Genomic DNA, 27,079 nt, shown 5'->3' on the forward strand with positions numbered 1-27,079 from the left:
TAGTAAAAAAACACAAAGGCCTAACTATGGGAGGTGCAGAGGTTGTACTTGTCCGTGGGTCCTGGAGTCTAAGGGGGCCGTCTGCCTCTGCCGCATATGAGGAGCCTCATACTATTAATTACACACGATAGTTTGGCGCCATGTTACAGATTTTGCATTAAAGCCCAGGAGCTTCATGTTCCACCTCTGAAAATACATAATAAATGTAATTTCATAAATTATAACAGAAACATTATTTAGAAAAAACAGCAGTTAGTCTACAATTGTGAACATGATATTACAATGTGTTCTTGATCATTCCAGTATATCAGACATGCTTTAATTCATTCATTTTGTATTTCTTTGATTTTCACTTTTCTAATGAAGATCAATATAGCCCTGAAAAATAATTCCTAGTCAATGGATTAATTACAGAAATACAGTCTACTGTTAATACTAGATGATGACTTGCTGCTAATAAATCATTTAATTATTTTCAGAGGATCAAGTATCAAAAGTCAGTAAAATGAAGACTGATACTCTAGTGCCGCCTCAAAGAAAACGCACAGCTCACAGGCTTGAAATTGGAGCTCCATTCTATCAGGATAATCAACTGCAGGTCAAAGTTTACTGGAAAAAGACAGAAGGTGAATACAAATTATGTTCTCATAGTAAATGTTTTTATTTTGTGTGCATCTCATACATAAGAAATACAGATCTGCAAATCTCAGTAAACTGCTAATTAGTTTTGAAACCCAAGGCGATGTTCTACCCCCATCAGCTTGGTGATTAGAGGTTTTGAGTGAATAGATGGCATTCCTATTCTGTGTATGTGCGTACTAGTGTGTGTATATATATATATATATATATATATATATATATATATATATATATATATATAGTAAATCCTTTCAAAATACGAGACAATACACCTTGATAGTGAAAAAAGTGGATTTATTCACCACATGCAACGTTTCAGCCCTACTCCATGGGGCCTTTCTCAAGCATTTTTGCAAGAAAAGCACAGTTTTTTTCAATGAAGATAACATTAAATGAATCAGAAATACACTCTATACATTGTTAATGTGCTAAATGACTATTCTAGCTGCAAACGTCTGGTTTTTAATGCAATATCTACATAGGTGTATAGAGGCCCATTTCCAGCAACCATCACTCCAGTGTTCTAATAGTACATTGTGTTTGCTAGCTGTGTTAGAAGGCTAATAGATGATTAGAAAACACTTGAAAACCCTTGTGCAATTATGTTAGCACCGCTGTAAACAGTTTTGCTGTTTAGAGGAGCTATAAAACTGACCTTCCTTTGAGCTAGTTGAGAATCTGGAGCATTACATTTGTGGGTTCGATTAAACTCTCAAAATGGCTAGAAAAAGAGAGCTTTCATGTGAAACTCGACAGTCTATTCTTGTTCTTAGAAATGAAGGCTATTCCATGTTAGAAATTGCCAAGAAACTGAAGATTTCCTACAACGGTGTGTACTACTCCCTTCAGAGGACAGCACAAACAGGCTCTAACCAGAGTAGAAAGAGAAGTGGGAGGCCCCGATGCACAACTGAGCAACAAGACAAGTACATTAGAGTCTCTAATTTGAGAAATAGACGCCTCACAGGTCCTCAACTGGCAGCTTCATTAAATAGTACCCGCAGAACGCCAGTGTCAACGTCTACAGTGAAGAGGCGACTCCGGGATGCTGGCCTTCAGGGCAGAGTGGCAAAGAAAAAGCCATATCTGAGACTGGCTAATAAAAGGAAAAGATTAATATGGGCAAAAGCACACAGACATTGGACAGAGGAAGATTGGAAAAAAGTGTTATGGACAGATGAATCGAAGTTTGAGGTGTTTGGATCACACAGAAGAACATTTGTGAGACGCAGAACAACTGAAAAGATGCTGGAAGAGTGCCTGAGGCCATCTGTCAAGCATGGTGGAGGTAATGTGATGGTCTGGGGTTGCTTTGGTGCTGGTAAAGTGGGAGATTTGTACAAGGTAAAAGGGATTTTGAATAAGGAAGGCTATCACTCCATTTTGCAACGCCATGCCATACCCTGTTGACAGCGCTTGATTGGAGCCAATTTCATCCTACAACAGGACAATGACCCAAAGCACACCTCCAAATTATGCAAGAACTATTTAGGGAAGAAGAAGCAGCTGGTTATCTATCTGTAATGGAGTGGCCAGCGCAGTCACCAGATCTCAACCCCATAGAGCTGTTGTGGGAGCAGCTTGACCGTATGGTACGCAAGAAGTGCCCATCAAGCCAATCCAACTTGTGGGAGGGCCCTCTGGAAGCATGGGGTGAAATTTCTCCCGATTACCTCAGCAAATTAACAGCTAGAATGCCAAAGGTCTGCAATGCTGTAATTGCTGCAGATGGAGCATTCTTTGACTAAAGCAAAGTTTGAAGGAGAAAATTATTATTTCAAATAAAAATCATTATTTCTAACCTTGTCAATGTCTTGACTATATTCTCCAGTCACTTTGCAACTCATTTGATAAATATAAGTGTGAGTTTACATGGAAAACACAAAATTGTCTGGGTGACCCCAAACTTTTGAACGGTAGTGTATATATATATATATATATATATATATACATATGTATATGTAGATATATATATATATATAGATATAGATATATAGATATATCTATATATATATATATATATATATATATATATATATATATATATATATATATATATATATAGATATATATATATATAGATATATAGATCAATATATTAATTTATATTGATCCATATTCTGACACCTAATGTGGCGTACAAAGCTAAGTATGGTTGGTTGTACAAACATAGAATACTGACTTGTAGCCTACATGACCAGTTGTGATGAATAGTCTTCATGTCCTAATTCTGTGGTTAGCATGCACAACAAACAAATAATTTTCTGGCTGGTATACTTGAAGCTTTTCGATTGGGTAACATGAAATTTGTGATCTACTGACATGCTTTTCCAGACATAAATTGAATATGCGCTCAATATCTTACCCCCATATGGTTTGTGAATGTCTAATTGCAGCCAAATGAATTGAGAAAGGCCTAGTAGGTGCCGAAACATTGCCTGTATATTGCATCTTTGTCCTGAAATACACTATGGTATCTACCTCATCCTGTCCTAATCTATGTATCATAAGTCTTTGTGAATCCGTGAATTGATAAATCCAGCTCTGCTGCATCTATTTCCATATTAAAGGGAAATAGCCCCCGGCCACCGTGTCCAGGAGGATGAATGGAGAGGTGGCTATGCATGTTTTCCTGATCATTACAGGGCTGTTTCCGTATCTCCCTTAGAAGTGGATAGAAAGAACCGAGCACATGCGCGACCATGTCTACATTCATTCTTTGTCTGGATATGGTGACCCTCGTTCTCCAGATAGATGCATGACCCAGAGGTGGGACTTGCACTCAGCAGACATCTATGGCATATCCTTCGGATATGCCTTAAATGTCTGAGGTGGGAAAACCCTTTAAAATATATTAAAATTACATCAGATCAAATTAGGAAGACTTTCGTTTACAATTAGTCCCCATTCATTATAAGAAGGGCATTCTCAGTTCAACCATAAAGACATTGGAATTTTCTAGTGTTAAGATTTCATTTTAATAGGATTATCAGTCATTTGGTTTCAACAGATTGATTCCAAATCAAATTGTCCTACACTTTAAATATGAACAAATGTTAACAGATATATCGTTTACCAACTGCATAGCATTCACTTAAAATAAAATGGTAACAGATGAATTTAATTTACCATCTTTTCCTAGGTTAGAAATGTTAAGCATAGGATGTGGTGTTAAAATCTGATATCTCCAAAACAACTTTTTATATTGAGAACTTTATGTTTTGCTCATTTTACTTCAGAACAGGGCTACCATGTCTCCTTAGAAAATTCAGAGTGGCTAAGCCATTAAAGAGGTTGTCTCACCGCAACAACCCCTTTCTACATGCCCTATTGGCTCTTATGGATGTCAGCCTCCAAATATTAACCAGAGCGAAGAGCCACTACTCAAGAAAGGTACTTGCTTTGGTGGACCCTCCCCTGTCATATTGAATGTATAACATTTGAATGACAGGGATAGGATTCTACATATGGCCAGGCACAGCTTCCTCTGACAACATAAGATGTTTTCCGGGGGTTCTAAATCACCGTGCCCGCTTCATCTAAAAAAAAGGGGTAGTTAAAGACAAAATCCTTTTAAGTCATCTTTGGCGATATTATTCTATTTTGAACAAACCAAGAAAAGTCACTGAAATATACTTCACCCCCCCCCCCCCCATTTCCATTACTACACTATAACAAACCTTTTGGGGGGTATAACTGTGCCAACTAGATTACTATTATTAGGGCCATATATGTCTATATGACATCATTTAATAGAGCCTGCCCTAGTGATAGAAACTCAAAAAATCAATTGGTTGTGTAACATTAGCCAAGGGGGCCACCATCATAAATAAGGAGGTTACTGTACTTCCTACCCTCTACAAGATTACATACAAGGAACATACCAGTGCTAGAGCGTAGTGATCATCCATGAACACCTCACCATTAGCTGTTGGACATTAATGGACCTGCATCTAGTTTTTGCATCGGACCCTGTGCTATGTCCACCACTATTTCCTAGTAATATTTATTATTCCAATATTTTTTTTTTCTAATGTACTGTATTATTTCCAGTAACAGTGTTTTTTAGACTCTGTCCAGCCATGCATCAATAAGTTCTTTTCAGACATAACAGCTTTACAATGTTAGGGCTGTAGTGTTAGATCATGTGAACATAATAAGGAGATTAATGGAATGTCCTCATATTATTTGAAATATTCTCCTTAAAATACTATTTACATGAAGTATATATTGACATTGATGTGTATTCATCTCACTGACTTGTTTGTACTTGCCATCATTATGACATATCTATGGTTAAATATGAAAAGGTCTATAGTTCGGTAAGCTTTAAAGTAAGCATGGATCACTAAACTGAACTCCATCTGCTTACAGAACCTTTGAAATGTTCTCAGTGATTTTTTTCAGCATGAGCTTTCTTTGTAAATCTTCAGAAGACTCCATTTAATAAAAGTAAATGGTTTTATATAAACCTAACCTAGACACACATTTTAAAAAAAAACAACATTTTGAATGCTGATTTTAAATACTGTACAATTATGTGAGATTAATAATGTAATGCAATGGCTCATCATAGTATTATGGCCCTATACACTTTTCCATCAGCAATGGTATATACGTCTGGATGCTCATCTATGCGTTTTGGGATTACAAATGGAACTAGGCAGGGGTGTCCCCTATCCCCACTTATCTTTACTTTAGTCATGGAACCCCTAGCAACCTTAATTTGTTCCTGTCCAGAGATCAGTGGTATTAAAGTTGGGAAAACGGAACACAAGATTGGTTTATTCGCGGACGATGTGATTATTGCGATGTTTAATCCCACGGTCTCAGTATCTGCAGTTGCTAAGATTTTGGAACAGTTTAGTCAGGTTTCCTATTACAAGCTGAATGTGAGTAAGTCTGTAATACTAGGTATGAATCTATCACAAGATCTTAAGACGTCTTTGCAAAACGCATATTCCTTTTTATGGGCAGTTGACTCTATTCCATACTTGGGTATACAGCTGACTTATCCTACTTCCCTTTTCCATAAATATAATTACCTTCCACTATTACAACAGGTTGAGAAAGAATTAGCTACTTATTTAAAATACGAGGCGTCCTGGGTTGGCAGGATCTCGACTATTAAAATGATGGTGTTACCTAAAATATTATATGTGTTTCGTAATTTGCCGATCTACCTGTCCAGAACCTATCTTAAAAAACTTCAGGGTATAGTTAACAGGTATGTCTGGAAAAATTCTCGACCTCGAATTTCAGCCGAAGTTTTATATAGACCTATTAATAAAGGGGGTTTGGGCCTTCCGCAGATGTCTCACTACTATTATGCATTTTAGATCAGGTTCGGTTCTGGCATATCAAACATCCTACAAAACATTGGATGTGTATGGAAAAAGGGCTGCAGACTAATATTCCAGTTGATGCCCAATTGTGGTTACTTTCTACAGGGGGTAAATTGCCTAGGTCGCAATTCTTAACACTAGATGCGGGATTTCGAGGGTGGAAAAAATTTTGTGGGAAGGATCCTATTTTCCCGTTGAGATATCCTGATATTCCTCTTCGCCTTATTCCCTTTCTAATTCCTGATTTAGCGATCCAAAACTGGATGGATGCGGTGTATTGAAACTATTTCTGATCTCATGGAAAATAATCACTTGATGACGTTTGCTGATATATGTCACAAGTTCGCATTATCCAAGAATGATTTTTTTAAATACTTGAGGGTGAGACATCTGCTGAATTCCTTTCCTGCTTATGCTGATGTTCCTAGATCTGTTGAGGAAGTAGCATTCAAAAATCTGACTAGAACATCGAAGGGTATATCTAGAATTTATGCGGTGTTATGTGGGTTAGTATCTAAATCTAAAATGGTCTGTCTATCTCGGTGGGAAAGGGATTTGGACTTATCTATTACTTTAGAAGATTGGGAATCTACTTTTCAGCTGGCCGGTTCTCTTTCAAAATGTGCTACACACCTAGAGGCTTCCCGTAAAATCTTGTATAGATGGTACTATACCCCGAATCGTCTATCTCTAATATATCCTTCGTCATCTGATCAATGCTGGAGATGTTCAATGTCTAGAGGTACTACTCTTCATATTTTTTGGGAATGTCAGCATATTAAAATCTTTTGGTCGCGTATTGCACAAATTTTAGAATCTGTTTTAGGAGCTCCGGTTATACTATCTCCAGCCCTTGCCTTGTTACATGTGGGAATAGTTGACTACGCTTATTCCGATAGACTTCTACTTTTTCATATGCTGGTATCGGCCAAAATATTAATAGCCAAATATTGGAAATCCACTAACATTCCCCACATCTCGGAGCTCATGCATTATGTGAATAATAATTGTATGATGGAGTGCTCGTTGGCTTCCATTCAAGGTGTGTACAGAAGGGCTTCCTATTGGGATAAATGGAAAAATTCTAATTGTCATAGCATTGTGTTGTAATAATAACGGGTAACAATACTGTATGTGTCTATGTAGACCACGTTCTTGTTTTTCTTCTTATGTTCTTCTTTTGTTTCCTTGAGGCTGGGTTCACACGACCTATTTTCAGACGTAAACGAGGCGTATTATGCCTCGTTTTACGTCTGAAAATAGGGCTGCAATACGTCGGCAAACATCTGCCCATTCATTTGAATGGGTTTGCCGACGTACTGTGCAGACAACCTGTAATTTACGCGTCGTCGTTTGACGACACGTAAATGGACTGCCTCGGCAAAGAAGTGCAGGGCACTTCTTTGCCACGTAATTTTAGCTGTTCTTCATTGAACTTAATGAAGCACAGCTCAAGATTTACGAGCGTCTCAGAGCGTCTCAGACGCCTCGTAAATTACGAGGAGGAGCATTTACGTGTGAAACGAGGCAGCTGTAAACAGTCTGTCTTTTCACACGTAAATGCCTCTCATCGTGTGAACATACCCTGAAGTTCGTTGTTTCTCTTCTCTGAAAAACTTGTGAACCAACAATTGGATATAAATGTATAATATGTCTCGAATCCTGTGGATTCATATGTTGTAAAGCGTATTGGTTCAATAAAAACTTTTATTATTATAAAAAAAAAAAAAATAATGTAATGTAATTATCATATCCACATACCTAGCATTTCCAAACTCATAAATGGGTACATATGTGAATTAGTCAAGAGTTTTTTTTATTTAAATTTTTATTGAGGGGGTTGTCCCATGAAGACAATACCTTCTCTAAAAACAGACGCCCTGCACTCCGCTTATTGTCCCAGTTCTGACTTCTTCTACCCCAGCATCAGCTGCTCTTACTTAGCTTTTTGTTCCAGCTCAAAAAGGGATCACAAACTGGGGAACTATGGAAAGGGGTTGTCTTCATAAGGCATCCTCTTGAAATAACTTTAAGTTGGTTTTGACTCTTAGCGATCATATAAATAGCGTTTCTCCGCTATGTCCTGTCTTCTGTTTGGGTCTTCAGGCTCCTCAGGATTTCTGTGATAATAAATATCTATCTTGTGACTGGTTGACCTGTTGCTCTCCAAGACTTCCAAACACAACAGTTTTTTTGGAATGAGCTGAGTTTTCTCTGTTCAAAGTATGAAAGATCTATTCTAGTCATAGAATAAAATATAGGTTTGATTCAGTTAAAGGGGTTGTCCAGGAATACATTTTTTTTTATATTTTGACTTAATGTGATATATATAATTAACTTTCTAATGTATATTTATATATGGCAGCGTTACTGTGTTCTGACTTGCGGTCATGTGACCGCACCTAGAGTAAACTTTTCACTTCCTCTGATGTTCCGTGTCTTTGCTCAGCCAGCACTTCCGGCTGAGAAGAGGCACGGCGCGTCATCAAGTAGGTTTACAGGCAGTGGGCCGGGCAGATGTTTCATGAGCTCTTCAGAGCTCTGCCTCTGGTCCCACTGTGTGCAAACGTAGTTGATGACGCGCCGTGCCTCTGCAAGCCGGAAGTGCTGCATGAGCAATGATATGGAATGTCGTCTCTCATAGTACACGCCCCTCCTTCTTCTACTCTCCGATGTAGTAGGGGGCGGCGTTCAAGGTATGCCTCAATCCCCGCACGCCCTGAAGGTTACTGTAACGGCAGGGGGTAGGGAGACGGACAAGTGAGCCCTAATCTACCCGCCACTCTGTCCCTGCCTACTTGCAACGACCCGCCCTAGGCGACGGGGTACAACTGGGCGGCGGTCCCTGCGCTCAGTAAGTGCACGACAAACACGACAAACATACAAGGAACACAAGCAAGGAAAAGGGGCCGTTGCCCACGGCAACACCGTGAGCAACCAGAGTGGTGAACGAGCCGAGTCAAGCCAGGAGTGTGCGAGGTACAAAACGAAAAGCAGAAGAGTAGTCTGTAAGCCAGGGTCGGTATGGAGCAGGATCAAAAATAGCAGGAGCTGTAGCTGGGCCAGGAACCACAAGGAAGGAAACCAAAGCAATAACAAGCACCGAGGGACAGGAAGTGCAGGCTTAAATAGACCGAGGGCGGGAGCTAGCTGAGTCTGGCCAGGTTACGATAGGCTCTCCCACTCCTAAGCCTGCCAGCCTGAATGGTGGAAGCAGGAGTCAGTCTCAGGGATGTATTCTCAGGTGCTGACTGATTAGTTCTGGGAGTTAACCCCGCAGTGCCTGGCAGATCCTTTACAGTACCCCCCCTTTTATGAGGGGCCACCGGACCCTTTCTAAGTGGACCTGGCTTACTGGGGAAACGCAGGTGGAACCTCCTGACCAATACCCCAGCGTGAACATCCCGGGCGGGTACCCAAGTCCTCTCCTCGGGCCCGTATCCTCTCCAATGGACCAGGTACTGGAGGGAGCCTTGGACCATCTTGCTGTCCACAATCCTGGCCACCTCGAATTCCACCCCCTCCGGGGTGAGGATGGGAACAGGAGGTCTCCTCGAGGGAGCCAAGGACGGGGAGCAGCGTTTGAGGAGGGAGGCATGAAACACGTCGTGTATCCGAAAAGACGGGGGTAACTCCAGCCGGAAGGAGACAGGATTGAGGACCTCAATGACCTTATACGGCCCAATAAACCGGGGAGCAAACTTCTTGGACGGAACCTTGAGACGCAAGTTCCTAGACGACAACCACACCAGATCCCCGACCATAAACAGGGGGTTAGCAGAACGTTTTTTATCAGCCTGAGTTTTTTGTACGCTCTGGGACACCTCTAGGTTTTTCTGAACCTGGGCCCAGACTGTGCACAGTTCCCGATGAACGACCTCTACCTCAGGATTGTTGGAACTACCAGGTGAAACGGAGGAGAACCGTGGATTAAACCCAAAATTACAAAAAAAAGGAGAGACCCCAGACGAGTTACTGACCCGGTTATTAAGGGAAAATTCGGCGAGGGGAATGAAAGAGACCCAATCAAATTGACAGTCAGAGACAAAACACCTTAAGTATTGTTCTAGAGACTGATTAGTCCTCTCCGTTTGGCCATTGGTTTCAGGATGGAAGGCAGAGGAGAAGGACAGATCAATCCCCAACTTCATACAGAAGGCTCTCCAAAACAATGAAACAAATTGTACCCCTCTGTCCGAAACAATATTGACAGGGACCCCATGGAGACGCAGGATGTGTTTGACAAACAAGGTAGCCAACGTTTTGGCGTTGGGTAGTTTCTTGAGGGGCACAAAGTGGCACATCTTACTGAAGCGGTCCACCACCACCCACACCACCGACTTGCCTTGGGATGGAGGCAAATCAGTGATAAAATCCATGGAGATATGTGTCCAAGGTCTCTGGGGAATGGGCAACGAACGCAGTAAGCCCGCTGGTCGGGACCTGGGAGTCTTGGACCTAGCACAAACCTCACAAGCAGCGACGTAGGCCTTAACGTCTTTAGGCAACCCAGACCACCAATAATTTCTGGTAATTAGGTGTTTGGTACCCAGGATGCCTGGATGGCCAGATAGTGCGGAGTCATGATTTTCCCTAAGTACCCTTAGCCGGAATTGCAGGGGAACAAACAGCTTGTTCTCAGGAAGGTTCCCGGGAGCTGCACCTTGATCAGCAGCAATTTCAGAGACTAAATCAGAATTGATCGAGGAAATGATTATACCTGGAGGCAAAATACAAGCAGGATCTTCCTCCGAAGGAGGGCTGGCCATGAAGCTACGCGACAGTGCATCAGCCTTAATATTTTTAGACCCAGCCCTATAGGTAACCAAAAAATTGAATCTGGTAAAAAATAACGCCCATCGAGCTTGTCTCGGGTTTAGCCTCCGGGCAGATTCTAGGAACACCAGATTCTTGTGGTCGGTAAGGACCGTTACCTGGTGCCTAGCCCCCTCCAGGAAGTGGCGCCACTCTTCAAATGCCCATTTAATGGCTAAGAGTTCGCGGTTGCCAATATCATAGTTACTTTCAGTTGGCGAAAACTTCCTGGAGAAGTAGGCACAGGGGCGGAGATGGGTGAGGGACCTGGTACCCTGGGACAAGACAGCCCCCACTCCCACCTCAGATGCGTCAACTTCCACGATAAATGGCTCCATTTGGTTGGGCTCAACCAGCACCGGGGGACAGGAAGTGCAGGCTTAAATAAACCGAGGGCGGGAGCTAGCTGAGTCTGGCCAGGTTACGATAGGCTCTCCCACTCCTAAGCCTGCCAGCCTGAATGGTGGAAGCAGGAGTCAGTCTCAGGGATGTATTCTCAGGTGCTGACTGATTAGTTCTGGGAGTTAACCCCGCAGTGCCTGGCAGATCCTTTACAGTTACATATAAAAAGTGATTATGCGGGTTGCATAAATATAGGGAAGGTGGGTGTTATATAAATACAGGGATGATGGGGTTATATACAGGTATGATGGGGGGTCATCATCCCTGTATATAACCTCCATCATCCCTGTGTTTAACCCCCATCATCCCTGTGCATTAAGCCCCAAATCCCTGTATATAACCACATCATCCCTGTATATAACCCTGATTATCCCTGCGTATTATCCACATTATTCCTGTATATAACCCCATCATCCTTGTGTATAACCCCCATCATCCCTGTGTATAACCTCCATCATCCCTGTCTATTACACCCAACATCCCTGTATATAACCCCATCATGCCTATATGTAACCCCCAACATCCTTGTGTATTACCATCATTCCTGTATATAACTGCCATTATCCCTGTATATAACCTCTAACATCCCTGTATAGAGATGATGGGGGATATATACAGGGATGTTGGGGGTAATGCACAGGGATGTTGGGGGTAATACACAGGGATGTTGGGGGTAATACACAGGGATGATGGGGGTAATACACAGGGATGATGGGGGTTATACACAGGAATGATGGGGGTTTTACACATGCATGATGGCGGTTATGTACAGGAATGATGGTTATATACAGCGATGATAGCAGTTATGTACAGGAGTGATGGTGTTATATACAAGGATGATGGGGGTTATATACAGGGATGATGGCGGTTATGTACAGGAATGATGGTTATATACAGGGATGATATCAGTTATGTACAGGAGTGATGGTGTTATATACAACAATGATGGGGTTATATACAGGGATGATGGGGGTTTTACACATGCATGATGGCGGTTATGTACAGGAATGATGGTTATATACAGCGATGATAGCAGTTATGTACAGGAGTGATGGTGTTATATACAAGGATGATGGGGGTTATATACAGGGATGATGGCGGTTATGTACAGGAATGATGGTTATATACAGGGATGATATCAGTTATGTACAGGAGTGATGGTGTTATATACAAGAATGATGGGGTTATATACAGGGATGATGGCGGTTATGTACAGGGATGGTAGCGATTATATATAGGGATGATGAGGTAATACACAAGGATGATGGTGGTTATGTACAAGAATGATGGTGTTATATACAGGGATGATGGTGGTTATATATAGGGATAACGGGGATTATATACAGGGATGATGGCGGTTATATACAGGGATGATTAAGTAATACTCAGGGATGATGGCGGTTATGTACAGGGATGATCCTGCAGACATAGAGGGGCGTGGCAGTATGCAAATAGCTGAGATGCCGTGGAGGGAGGAAGGGGGGATGTAAGCTGTCTCCTCAGATGCAGCAGAGGGATCATGAGTATGGTGGTTTACAGGACAGGAAACAGCCAGGACCAGAAGCAAGGAATGTAAACAAACAAAAAGAGCAGCAGTGACGATTAAGATCAAACAGAAACTGGTTAGAAAGTATGTAGGGGATTTTAGGGAAGTCAAACCAAGGCTGGGGGACACTTTTAGAAAATATTTTTTTCCTGGCCAACCCCTTTACGGATCTGTGTTGGTTTTCTTGCCATACTTAATTTTTGGAAAAGTTTCCATTTACACCAAGGTTCAGATGCATGAATACTCCTGTTCCTTTTTTTTATTTCTAACAATTTCACATTGCTTAAGAGACGCACAAAATACAATAGTCCATTTAATATTGATGTTTGAGTTAATATTAAATGTTTTAAATTTATGCTGGGAAATATTATGACAGGAATCAGTTAGCCTATTTTTGTGAAATGTATTATGCTAGTATAAATACAGGCTGTATTGGTATTATCAGATATAATATTCTGTCTGTTGTAGGGTACCATCTGTCTCTTCAGCTTACTGTATGACATTTTTGTTGTAATAAGCTGTAAACTTCAGCTCTGTCCAGAAATTTTTCTCTTGTATGAGAATAACAAAAACTTCTCAACTGTTTCTAGAAGATCCCTAACGACCGATTCACATGCCTTTTTTTTCCTTCCATCGGAGGTATACATCGGATACTTCAGACGTAATACCTCTGATTGAAGGTGGCAACAACTACAACTCTATAGGCATGGAGAGAGTGCTACCTGAAGTGCTGTACTCTGGTAAACTCCTGACATCACTGTCCATGTATGAATAGGGGTATCAGTAGCTTTGCAATGAAGAAGTCCCTGGCTGGAACATCAGAATTGCTCTATATGCACAGTAATGTCAGGAGAATTCCCGGTCAAGATGCTCTTCTCGGAGATATGTCTCCCCCACATATATATTTGTTTAACATATATGTGTGATGGATTCACTGGTTGCCGATAAAGGATGAAAATACTCGTCCTGAGAGGCGAGTGGTTTCCGCAATAGGATGAGCATTCTCGTCCTGTGAGACAGCCAGTGTGTCAGCGCGATCAGGAGCTGGGCAACTGGTGTCATACACAGAAAACTCTTCTCTCCGTCTCTAACCCCTTGAAAGCCACGATCAAAGCTGTTTGCGGCATTCAAAGTGAATAGGAGAAGGGGGGTCTACCCTTTGATCGCGTCACAGAAAATCCCTGTGATGCGATCGAGGCCCATACCTTGTATGGCCAGATAGCCCAGGGTCCATTGAAGGACCCCACGGCTGTCTGACCATATTCTCTGCTGTTAGGGCATACTGAGGTATGCCCTAACAACTGCCTGTGTACAATCAGTACACAGGCTAATGTACTGGCATATAGATATATGCCAGTACATTAAACGTAAAAAATGAAAAATCCCTCTGTGGGAGTAAAAAAAAGTAAAATTAATAACAAAAAAAAGTAATGTTAAATAAATAAAATTTTTATAAAAAATACACAAATACAATTTTTTTTACAATTAATAAACTTTTTAAAATATGTCGCAAAACATGAAATAATATAGACATATTTGGTATCGACCACAACCGTAACAATCTGTGCAACAAATGTATAACATTATTTATGATGATTGGTGTATAATGTAAAAAAATAAAAAATAAAACTGCAGCGGAACTGCTATTTTTCTGCATTTTTGCCAAAATAAGAATTTATATAAATTAAACGATAATGTATTTGTACCAAATAATGGTACCTACATAAAGTACAACTCGTTCTGCAAAAAACAAAGTCTCATACAGCTACGTCCCATACAAAATAAAAACTTTTGAGCGCCAGGATGCAAAGGGGGAAATATACAAAAATGGTTCCGTCCTCAAGACCAAAATTTTCCGTGCCCTTAAGGGATTAAATACGGTGTATCCGTCACACATAGGCTCACATGTTAGATAAAAGTATACTGCGCAGTATACTTTTTTTTGCAGGATCCCTTGTTTACTATGTTATTCCATCCTTAGAAAAAATAAAAAGATATACCAGCGTCTACCAGCCCAATGGAGGCCAAAAATACACTCTTTTGGCCTTCTTCAGGCTTTTGAAGCTTTACGGACAACCTTAGTGTGTACATTCGGAGCTTTCACAACATACACGCTAACTGTAGAGCATAAACGCTTTGTGAATGGGGCCTAAGGCCATAATGGAGTGTACTGCACGTATTTGCTGCAGACTTTTTACGTTTCTCCACTCATTGTCTTCCACTTCAAGCCAGCACCAGGGAATGTCTATTAATGTGATTGTTGGGGTATCCAGCTTTATCTTATAGATATTCCATAAATGTCTTTTGTCGTAATACCCCGACTGCAAAGTCTTATTTATAGGTAACAATTTGAGTGTGATCAGACTGAGATTGTTGCAATATTTTTACGTATAAAACTGACCTGCATCACACTAGGGAGTCTTAATCTGATCTGGCCAAAAATTATGCTACGCCTGCTGTTAAACACGAAGTTAGAGTTGAGTTTCTGAATTCATTTTTGTCATAGACATAGTGATTTGTGGATACAGTAAATGTGAAGTCAGTAGTGTCAATGGCCATCTTTCGCCTATTTTTTGGCCTTGCAAGTGTTATGAGCGGTGTTGAAACAAGTGCAAAAATGTTCATTGAAATAAGAGCAAATCTTATATCTATTCTGTAGTTGAACCTAGAAAACATCAATGGGCTAACCAAAGGGAATGTACAATTTCTTAGGTAAATATGATATTGGAGGTAGTGTACAGAGGAGGTTTGCCTAATACAAAGGGTCATGCAATGTAAACCTATTCATATTAACTGCAAACATTAAATACAATGCGAGAAGAAATCAAAAGATGAATATTTAAAATTCTTTCCCTGTGTTGCCGTGTTCAAAGTGAAGAAGCGTGGCAAAAAATCCAGGGCACATCTGTATAAATAAGGCTCAAAGCAGAGTTAATTGACAGAAGAGATACAAATGGCATTCTTTTACAAGTGCCTTAAGGAAAATGGGGCACAACATAATGCACATTGGCTGAATTAAGAATTGGCTACAGTGATTAGTTCTGGTCTGTAGCTAATCCATTTAATCAGGCAGGAATGCTTGGGTCTTCACTTATATCCTTGCACTTTCTTAAGACATAGGAAGACAATACTCATAAGTTCATCTCCACACTGTACTTCCATACAGTAAAAAGGGAAGAAGAACAAAGCCCTATTGTACTGAGAAAATCCATGCCTATTGACAGGGCATAATGAATTTGTCTTTGAATAGTATTTTTTTTTGCATTCTCTTTTATTGAAAGTGATTTGTTATTCTTGGTTGAATGCAAGCTGACTCTTTTTATATAATTCCTTTCATTGAATGAATAGATCCTAAGAAGGTATTTCTCTAGGGGAAGACACAGCTCATCAGCACAAATGTTACTACATAATAGATCCAGTCTACCCAAGCTTTTTTTTAATACAGCTGACTGTTGAAAGTGAATATTAGGTGCAAAATAAGCTTTTACCATAATTACTCCATTTAAAAGTCGGAGTTATTATAATTCAGCCGGCCCGTGATGAGAAATTCCCTTATGCAGCCCTGCAAGTGCCATAAGGAAAACATGACAAACCGTACAGGTTTAGCATCTTCATAAGGGCTTTTATGATGTGCTTATGGCCATAGCAACAGCCACTTTTAAAAGATCCATTAACACAATACAGGCTGCCATAAATGATACCTGTATGGGTAGGTATAAGGATGTGAAGACAAGGGAATATACAAATCACTTGCTAAATCTTGTTGTTATCGACGTTAATGTTCTCGTCTTAATCTATTCCAGACATTAGGGAAAATTATCCGTTATTTTAGTTTATTTTTTTTAACATTGTTTGATTAAAAACGTCCTACTATTTTGTGTATACAGCTCCTTTGCAAACCTATGTGTCTCCGTGTTCACAAACGACAGTGTAGTTGGGTTCTGCAGTCATGTGTTACTTTGCTACTTCTGCCCCTTCTTATACTATTTTGAGGTTAGAAAGAAGAGAGGCCCGATGGGTAGTAACACATTACTGCAGTATCAGACTACACAGCTTTTGCTTGTAGTCTGTAACCATGGACACATAAGTTCTGCTTAGAACACTGCAGTATTTTTATTTGCAAAGTTGCTTAATTTTTTTGAGTTAAGATGAATTGATGAAATAAAAAGTAACAAAAAATGCATATATTGTAACTTTTAACACTATATACGTTTCTGAGATTTGCCTATATAAAATATATTCCTAGTCATCAAGGCAAATGAGAAAGGGAGGAATTGAAAAATATCTGAATTCTTACTTGTTAAGCAAATTTAGAAGTATCATGAGAATGAATAGCATAGAATGCATACTTGATACATTCCCTTTGTAATTAAGAACACACATCTTCATGCATATGAAAACCTGCAATGTTGCTATAATTTGAACGAGGGGTTGTGGTTGTGCATATTCATGGACAAGCCTCAGAACAGAAATTGCTCTATCACAGTCATATGGTTTCAGAATTATCTAGCACAGGAACCTGCATTGTGGTATCTGCTGAATCTACATGTGGATTATACATTCTTCTTAGAGATATCAATTTCAGTTCTTCTCGGTTGCACGCAAATAGGCTTGAACAGGCACAGTACATTTGAAGGAACACGGTCTGGAGATTATATGTTTGGCCCATTGGGATGTGCTCTATTCCTTAGAGAGTAGACCTCTTAAACAAGGTTTTTAAAACTTTCGAAAAAATGTGCATGAAACTGTTTAAAAATGTCCTAATAAATTTTGGGTGGTACTTTCCAAAGATGTTTATTGGGAGACAGAAATGCAGTGCAGGTTCTAGGTAAAAGATGTGTGGTGTGTCTCACTGAACCTTTAAGAAACATTGAGAACACTCTGGAAGACCTAGTATGTTGGTGCATTACAGTTACAGCCCACTGATTTTAATGGTATGTGTGTAATGCTTCAATTCCCCTGCGGTGGCGCTGCAAGCAAATTGAAGACTTGCTGCTGGGTTCCACAAATTACTACAGTTTATTTCATCCCATAGACACCCTGTGACTAGTTTATTATTAGGGAACTGTTCTAACAACAAGGGATTATCCAAAACAGACAAAACCCTTAAAGGTTATTCCCATCACAGAAAGTGATGGCAAATGACTAGGATCTGCAATCACTTTGATTGTTGGGGGTTTGACTGCCGAGAACCTCACTGACCCTGATAATATTCTGTCATCTTCTGTGATGGGAATGACCTTTTAATCTATAGTAACATGGATTGATCAATGTATATGACAGGCAGTATAATTTATTTTCTCCTAAAAAATCTAGTGTTGCCTTTGAACTTTCTATGAAATGATGGTTCGTTTTTTACCAGCTAAAAGTAAATATTTTAGGTATGAAACATAGAAACCTGGAAACTAACCAACATTGATAAGTTGATGAAAGATTTGGGAATATGATGTTACCTGAACCATGTAAAATGTATGGTGATGTCTTTAAAGAAGGGATTTAGAGGATGATAACACAGGCCTAGGAATTTACAGACATCCTCAGATTATAGAAAGATCCTTATTACTGTTTTAATTATTTAAAGTATAACAATATAAAATATTTTACACCTAAAACATTGTGTAGTTAAGGTACTCCATTAAATAAAATATTAAATGATAGATTTTTAGCTTGTAGTAAAAGTTCCCTAGAGGGTCGTTGCCACAGATCTGTGGGATGCATGTGGTACCTCCAGACATTGCTTCTGTCACAAACATCTTACTCCTTCCTTTACTGTTGCTGCAGGTACAGTTACAATCCCCCTCTATATTGAGGACACTCTTACAGCTAGCTCTATCGTGCTGGAACTCTTGCTGTTGGCTTTGGTATGCTGACATGTTGCAGCCACCCTTATTATTCTGGTACTGTGGCAGCTGACTGCTGTTAGGCTGGGTTCACACACCCTATTTACGGACGTATTCGGGCGTTTTAGCCCCGAATTACGTCCGAAAATACGGCTCCAAAGCGGCAGCAAACATCTGCCCATTCATTTGAATGGGCTATACGATGTTCTGTGCCGACGGTCATAAAAAAGACGCCCGCGTCAAAGAAGTACCTGTCACTTTTTGAGACGTAATTGGAGCCGTTTTCCCTTGACTCCATGGAAAAACAGCTCCAATTACGTCCGTAATGGACGCAGCAAAAAGCGCCTGCACTTGCCATTACGTCTGAAATTACGGAGCTGTTTTCTCCTGAAAACAGCTCCGTAATTTCAGCCGTAACGGAGGCTGCCATGTGAACATACCCTTACTGTTAGGGTATGTGCACACACACTAATTACGTCCGTAATTGACGGACGTATTTCGGCCGCAAGTACTGGACCGAACACAGTGCAGGGAGCCGGGCTCCTAGCATCATACTTATGTACGATGCTAGGAGTCCCTGCCTCTCCGTGGAACTACTGTCCCATACTGAAAACATGATTACAGTACGGGACAGTTGTCCTGCAGAGAGGCAGGGACTCCTAGCATCGTACATAACTATGATGCTAGGAGCCCGGCGCCCTGCACTGTGTTAGGTCCGGTACTTGCGGCCGAAATACGTCCGTCAATTACGGACGTAATTAGTGTGTGTGCACATACCCTTATTATGCTGCTACTGTTGCTGCTGCCTTTAGGATGCGGCAAGCCATAACTTTTTTATTTTTGCGTTAATGTAGCCATATGAGAGTTGTTTTTTTTTACGGGACAAGTCTGTATCTGTATCTGTACTTTTTTTTTTTTTTTATCTTTTTTATTTTACATAATATATCATTTTTGATTAAGAATTTTTTTTTGTGTTTTTGTTTATTTTCTTTTTTTTTAAATATATTTTTAAACATTTTATTTTACTTTTTTCTACATTTTTTTTTAAGTCCCACTAGAGGACTTGACTGTTTAAGTAGGATTGCTCATATAATACTTTGCAATAATTCTGTATTGCAGTATATTTTGCTTGTCAGCATTACGCTGCCGCTGGCAGAGGCCCAGTAGGTCTACAAAGATGGCAAACCTAAGGGCCTTTAAAGTCTAAGGGCCTTTATTAGGACCCGTCTTCCATGACAACCCATTGGCAACCTGCAATCGCGATGTGAGGGGGGCGATAGGGTGACAGAGGGATCTCACTGCCTAATGAAGCTGCCAGTTGAGGACCTGTGAGGCGTCTATTTCTCAAACTAGAGAATCTAATGTACTCGTCTTGTTGCTCAGTTGTGCAGCGGGGCCTCCCGCTTCTCTTTCTACTCTGGTTCGAGCCTGTGTGTGCTGTCCTCTGAAGGGAGTAGTTTACACCGTTGTAGTAAATCTTCAGTTTCTTGGCAATTTCTTGCATGGAATAGCCTTCATTTCTAAGAACAAGAATAAACTGTCGAGTTTCACATGAAAGCTCTCTTTTTCTAGCCATTTGGAGAGTTTAATCGAACCCACAAATGTAATGCTCCACATTCTCAACTAGCTCAAAGGAAGGTCAGTTTTATAGCTCCTCTAAACAGCAAAACTTTACAGCGGTGCTAACATAATTGCACAAGGGTTTTCAAGTGTTTTCTAATCATCCATTAGCCTTCTAACACAGTTAGCAAACACAATGTACCATTAGAACACTGGAGTGATGGTTGCTGGAAATGGGCCTCTATACACCTATGTAGATATTGCATTAAAAACCAGACGTTTGCAGCTAGAATAGTCATTTAGCACATTTACAATGTATAGAGTGTATTTCTGATTAATTTAATGTTATCTTCATTGAAAAAAACGGTGCTTTTCTTTAAAAAATAAGGAAATCCTCTTCTTCATCCCCAAAAAGCTGGAGATACTGTATACGTACATTCACTATATCTACCAAAACGATGATGTTTAATGAATATATTAATAAACCTGTATATCAATGCATTTATTCGTATCCAAGTGAGTATTTTTTAATTAACTATTTGCTCTGACTGAAAACAAATTGAACAGATGCACAGAAACAGATTGATAGGTCAGATTCAGGACCAGATGGATACATACATGCATACATGGATAGAGTAGACCGTTCTGAGGTGAATGCTGATAATTAATGGAAACATTGACTGGCCAGAAGAAATATTATGGTAGGTAGTGCTTTGTAATGACATTCTCACTTATAAAAGACATTAACCTCTGATCTTTGTCCTCTAAGTAATATTTCACATCTCACCTACTGTAGAGCTATAATCCTGAACATGCACATACTATAATCCTAAATAAGGATGTATTGTACACCGTTATCCCTAATATGTGTTTTACCTTTGAGAATATTATAAGAACGCTCATAGTAGGCTGATAAAAGTGTACAGGTAGTACCATGTAACCTAATAGATGTATTGGTAAGGCCACCCATCCAGCATCAGCATGTGTATGCAAAAAAGTTCACCGATCCTGCACTGCCCCCCAACCATCTGCTTACTCAAATTGTAAAGACTATCTGATCAGACAAGACAGAAGATCCTTAAGTCCTTTGTATGTTCACATATGGAATCAACCTGTGGAAGCTTCAAAGCTATATTAAATTACTAACATTTTTATCAATCTCAATATATTCATGATGGATTTACATGCTTCAGGATTGATTTAAATCAAACTACAAAGTTGTTGATGAATATTTTATTTCATATGACACTGAAATAGAAAACTTTGCAGTACATTTTCTACATTTGTACACTTATTTGTAACCAGTAAGGCATGTGATGAAAGGCTATGCTTTACCTTAACGTGTCTACAGGATTTTATTTTAATTTAATATAACATTTGAAAGTGGGAAACACACAGGTCATATTAAAAAGCTGTAGGTATGTTTGGCTGTAAACCATTTTAGGTTAGTGACAAAAATTGAAATGCTTCCTTCCTAGTACTAATTCAAATCACTACACACCCCATCATTTAACCTTTGTGGCAGCAGCACACAACATCCCTATGCACTGCACAGCATATGCTGACATATCCTCGATCCATATGGTACTGGATAGGTGATAATTTCTTGATCGGTTTGGCCTGACTGCTGGGACCCCCACTATCCATCAGAACGGGTGTCCTGTTTTCCCCCCAAGCTGTAAGATCGTTTGCCGAAGAGTTGAATGGATAGGTGGTTTAGCATGCACCCTGCCGCTCCTTTCAAACCATATGGCACTAATGGAAATTTCCAAGCGTTGTGGATATGTATTATGTTTTTGTAACCAGAATACTGTAATTTACTTTGCTTGGGGTAAAATGATCGCTTGCATAGATGTGTGGATCAGAGCAGCTTCTCTAAATGAGACATTCATCCATTTAATAATTTTCACTTACCTATACAAGATACTGAGGTCTTATTATTAGTTAGCAAAGCCTGCTGTTTAATTGTTTTAACAGCTTCTTGAGCTTACGTATAAGGCCATTTAGCAAATAATATTGACTATGGCTATGCCTGTGCTTTTTTAAGGGACATTTTGGAGGAAAAAAAATCAGAAGTAAAGCCTATATATGACTTGTCCATTTGGTTTCATTATGAAAGGGAGCAACAGCTTACTCTTATTGTGAATACAGCTCAAGGCATTATTAATAAATGGGCAATTATATGTCCATAGAGTTTTGTTCTAGAAGAACCCCGCAAAGGGTAAATTCCTTTTGTTTTACTTATATTTAGGAGATTTGTAGAGTTAGGGAACAGACTCTGCGATCCCTCCATGACCTGTTGTTATTGATTGCAGTCATCCAGATGATAAAATGCACAAGAGCACCAAAGAGCACATAAGATATATCACTAAATATTGTCAGATGAATAATGAAGACTGGGGACACCTGGTTTGCCAGGAAGTTAAAGGGTCATAGGTTTAAGATTCTTGATTTTTGTGATGTTTTAACACATGTTAGCTCTGTGATTTCAGTATGTTTTAGGGTATGTGCACACGATAGCTGCCTTTTACGTCTGAAATTACAGACTGTTTTCAGGAGAAAACAGCTCCGTCGTTTCAGACGTAATTGCTCCTCCTCGCATTATGCGAGGCGTCTTTGACGACCGTAAATTTGAGCTGTTGTTCATTGAATTCAATGAAAAATGGCTCAAATTACGTCCAAAGAAGTGTCCTGCACTTCTTTGACGAGGCAGTCATTTTACGCATCATCGTTTGACAGCTGTCAAATGACGATGCGTAAATCACAGGTCGTCGGCACAGTACGTCGGCAAACCCATTCAAATGAATGGGCAGATGTTTGCCGACGTATTGGAGCCGTATTTTCAGGTGTAAATCGAGGCATAATACGCCTCGTTTACGCCTGAAAATAGGTCGTGTAAACCCAGCCTTAAAGTTTACCTCTGGTTTGGAGGTGTACAAAAACATTAGGGAACTGCATAAACAGCTTTGGCCTATATTCATTTTCTACTTATTATTGGAAATGTCCCCCCCCTCCCCACACCCAGTAGAGCAAAGAAGCCACAAAAAATTGTAAATTGTCATGTCTACTTTGTAAGCTGGTAAGCATATCGTCCGGCTCTGCTGAAGAAACTTTTTTTTAAGGGTGCTTATCAAGAGGTCCCCAACCTTGTTATATTTGGTCTGCGTAATGGTGGTTCTCTTAGGAGCAATATGATCAGATATATTGGTCTCTCTTGGAATGGAGATAGTTCTACTGCACAGAAAAGCAGGGGAGCATTTGCCTAGAATTAAGGATTTAAACAGTAATTGGCTGCTTCCCTATGTCATTGCACAGGACTCGTTTGCTTGCCCAGAAAGCCATAATATCCTTAGCACTTGTTGCTCCCTTCTCGAGGGAATATGGGCTCCATGTAACTCCATTTTTTGCTTAGAAACATTTTGATTGAGATTGATCAGATTGAGGGCCCTCATACAGCACAATCTTAAAATAAAAAAAATGTTTAAACTAATATAATTTAGGATGTTTTTTCGTTTTCAGATCTACTGCATTATTTATTCCCCTGGGAAAATTGTATGCTAATACATGACTTACAAATGGTATAACACTAACGGTTGGCTACTTTTTCCTCTTTCAATTCAGATCCTCTTTTAGGACTCTATCATGTACAATGGATTCCTGAATCATGTACACACAATGAAAGCAAAGGACCAGAGAAAGCTGTAACTCAAGTAAGTTTTCATTAAGGATATTGTAGCTGAAATATAGATTGTCAAGCAAGAGGAGTTAATGAAAACCAGTGAGAAAATAAATGGGTTTTCTGCATTAGAACATGCATGGCTATATGCCCTTTTATTTTTCTGCTTTAGATCATGCCTAGCTATATGCCCTATTATGTCATGTGGACTCAAATGAGACATCGGTCTGTTAGCTAAAGCTGTGTCTAGTTTTGGCTATGGCGATCTAAGTTCAGCTCAGGCCTTAAATTGGACCGAACCAAAGCTTTAATATATTGTTCATTTAGTAGAGGCTTAGGAAATATGATAATTCACATTGTGTGGAGAAGGACTTTGCATTGAATTAGTGCTCCTGTTTTGCTATATCCTGCCATTGAATTATTTGCTAGTGTCATGTGACATTAGCAAGAATAACACTCCCTTATTTATACAGTATTTTGTAGAGGTGTTGTTGGTGCATTTTAAGCTGGCCTTTTATGCTGGTTCTAATACTTTGCTTGTTTTGCTTGGATGAATATTCACATTCACGCTGCATTATACCAGCTATTATCACGTCATGGGAATTTTTCTCTCTGTTAGAAGCAAGACGCTTTGATGCAGTGCAGCCCAGGTGATTCATAATGTACTGCCAAAGCAGCCAGCCCTTCCATAACATTTTAGTAGCCACCCACAGTGTAAACAGGTCTGCTCTGTCTATTGTACAGTACTATAGTGTAATATATTAATGCAAAGTAAATATAATTCACATTCAATCACTATGTCGGAACTGGGCTGTGGGCAGTGAAATAATTGTTATAAAAGCATTGTAGTAATGTAATAAAGAAGTCATTAGTTACTCATTTATATATTGAGTACTGAGTCCAAAGGACTTCAATTAATCTTCAGCAGAGTTAAGTTGTGAAAAATTGCCCATGATCCCCAAAAATGATCTGAACTCCAGACATGCATGTAAAGGAATAAACTTATTTTACATGGAATGGGTCAGTAGGCTAAAGTATTACAAAATATGACCAGGCTGATCTATGAGCATCTGAAGATGTTGCAGCACACTCCACACTGCTGGTAAGACCAAATTGACTCCTTAAAGTGTAACTAAACCTTCAACAAACTTCTGACATGTCACAGTGACATGTCAGAAGTTTTGGTCGGTGGGTGTCCAAGCACTGAAACCCCCACCGATCGCTAAAACGAAGTGGCAGAAGCGCTCGGGTGAGCGCTGAGCCGCTTTGTTTCTGATCGTCTTTTTTCTAAAAGTCAATGTAGCGGTGTACGGGCCCATAGACTTTCTATTCAGCTTGTACACCACTACATCGACTTTCAGAGAAAAGCCAATCAGAAACCAAGCGACTCAGCGCTCAATGGAGCGCTTCTGCAGCTTCGTTCTAGCGATCGGTGGGGGTCTCAGTGCTCGGACCCCAAACAATCAAAACTTCTGACATGTCACTATGACATGTCAGAAGTTTGTTGAAAGTTTATTTACCCTTTAATAACATAACAATATAAAAAAAAAGTAAACTGGATGTTTTGGCAACGCCATGTCTAATATTACTGTACTTTGCTTATAAGGCATAAACCCCCCTAAGTGGTGCTTATTAGCCCTGGTGTATGCGCTGCTGTTTCTTGCAGTTTATAATAATAATTCTATTCTTGCAGTAATGGAAATCAGCACTACATGCTCTTACTTCCTAGGGAGATTATATGCGTAAATGCTATAAGTGTACTAAAGTGTAACTTTTATTTATTTACATTTTAGGAGCAAAATACACACAAATGATTAAAATATCTAAGTGATCTCATGGTCTGAAAAGTGGTAAAGTCTGTTTTTATATCAGGCCTCATTGCAAAGTCTATGTAATGCAGTTATGATACCACCGCACTACATAAGTAAACAGAGACAGCGGCTGCAGCTCGCAGCTAGTAGAACACCAAATTTCAGATAGCGCATTGAATTAAAATAAGAATAGCCCCCCCTTATAAGCCCCTACACCACTGAGGATGCAACAGCAGCGGTGAAACATGTCGGGGGGGGGGGGGGTTATTCTTATTTTAATTCAATGCGGTACTGTATCTGACTTTTTGTATACTAAAAACTAACTTTACCAATATTCAAACCATCAGACCGCTTTGTTATTTTAACCGTTTCTGTGTATTTTGTTCCTAAAATTGAAAAAAATAAAAGTTACATTTTAGTACACTTATAGCATTTCACAGGTACCTGGGGAACAAGGGCTATTTGATTTGCCATTCGGCAATTTGGTGTTTTGTCTCCAATCTTTGCCCACCAGATACCTGGGACCACCAATTGCATATGTGCCACATTTAAAGATGTTACACAAAGACAGTTAGTACATGAGGTGATACATCATTAAGATAAGCCGAGGCAATAAAACTGAGGTTATAGAGATGATGACTTGGGAGTTAAGGCATCTGGAGTCAGTCTGATGGGGGGTGTGAAGTGTGTCCATGTAGTGGCTCATAAATCCAGGTGTTAGATTGTTTCATTAGAGAATGCGAGTCATAGCCGCCACTCTACTCTGATGAAGTAGATCTAAAAAGCAAGCATCAGTGAAATAAATATATAGCAGATATTCAATACCCAAATGTAGTCACTAAAAGATGTTTTATGACTTGTACAATTAGCCTTCATATGACCCAAAAAATAAAAGTAACAAACGTTGCAATACTCTTACCAGTCCAATACTGCTACAGTCCCATGCCACAGTTCTCTGCTTTGTGTGACCACTGTGGCCAACTGATGCACATTGTGGTGATATCACAATGGTATAAATTGGTGGTTTTGGTGACTGACATGAAGTCACAATACCATATTACTTTTAAAACAAGAATCAGTGGGACCCGACGGAAAGCAAATAAAACAGGACTAGTATTTTTGCATTGTGCGTCAATTGAAGGCTATTTGTACAAATTGGAAAACCCCTTTAACAACAATTAACCAAAAATCTGTTTAAACATTGTTATTGCAATGATGACAACTAGCGAACCAAACACAAGTTTTAGTATTGCACTATATGCAATAAATGTTCCAATACTTAAAGTGTAGCTAAACGTTTGACAAACTTCTGACATGTCATAGCACTGAGACCCCCACCAATCGCTAGAACGAAGCAGCTGAAGCACTCGTGTGAGCGCTCAGCCGCTTCGTGTCTGTTCGACTTTTTCCGGAAAGCCGATGTATCGGTGTACGGGCTCATAGAC

The 27,079-nt window shown here is 39.8% G+C and overlaps 1 protein-coding gene across 2 annotated transcripts in view; it reads left to right on the forward strand.

Annotated features, from left to right (window-relative positions):
• The window catches only part of ANOS1 (anosmin 1), a 164,191-nt gene that overhangs the window by 118,563 nt on the left and 18,549 nt on the right, over nt 1-27,079 (forward strand). For both annotated transcript variants that reach the window (XM_075853978.1, XM_075853979.1), the window contains exons 9-10: nt 480-626; nt 23,769-23,857. In XM_075853978.1, coding sequence (XP_075710093.1) covers nt 480-626; nt 23,769-23,857 — 236 coding nt within the window. The remainder of the gene's footprint in view (nt 1-479; nt 627-23,768; nt 23,858-27,079) is intronic.

This window comes from Rhinoderma darwinii, chromosome 2, assembly GCF_050947455.1.
Source record: "Rhinoderma darwinii isolate aRhiDar2 chromosome 2, aRhiDar2.hap1, whole genome shotgun sequence".
Classification (NCBI taxonomy): Eukaryota; Metazoa; Chordata; class Amphibia; order Anura; family Rhinodermatidae; genus Rhinoderma; species Rhinoderma darwinii.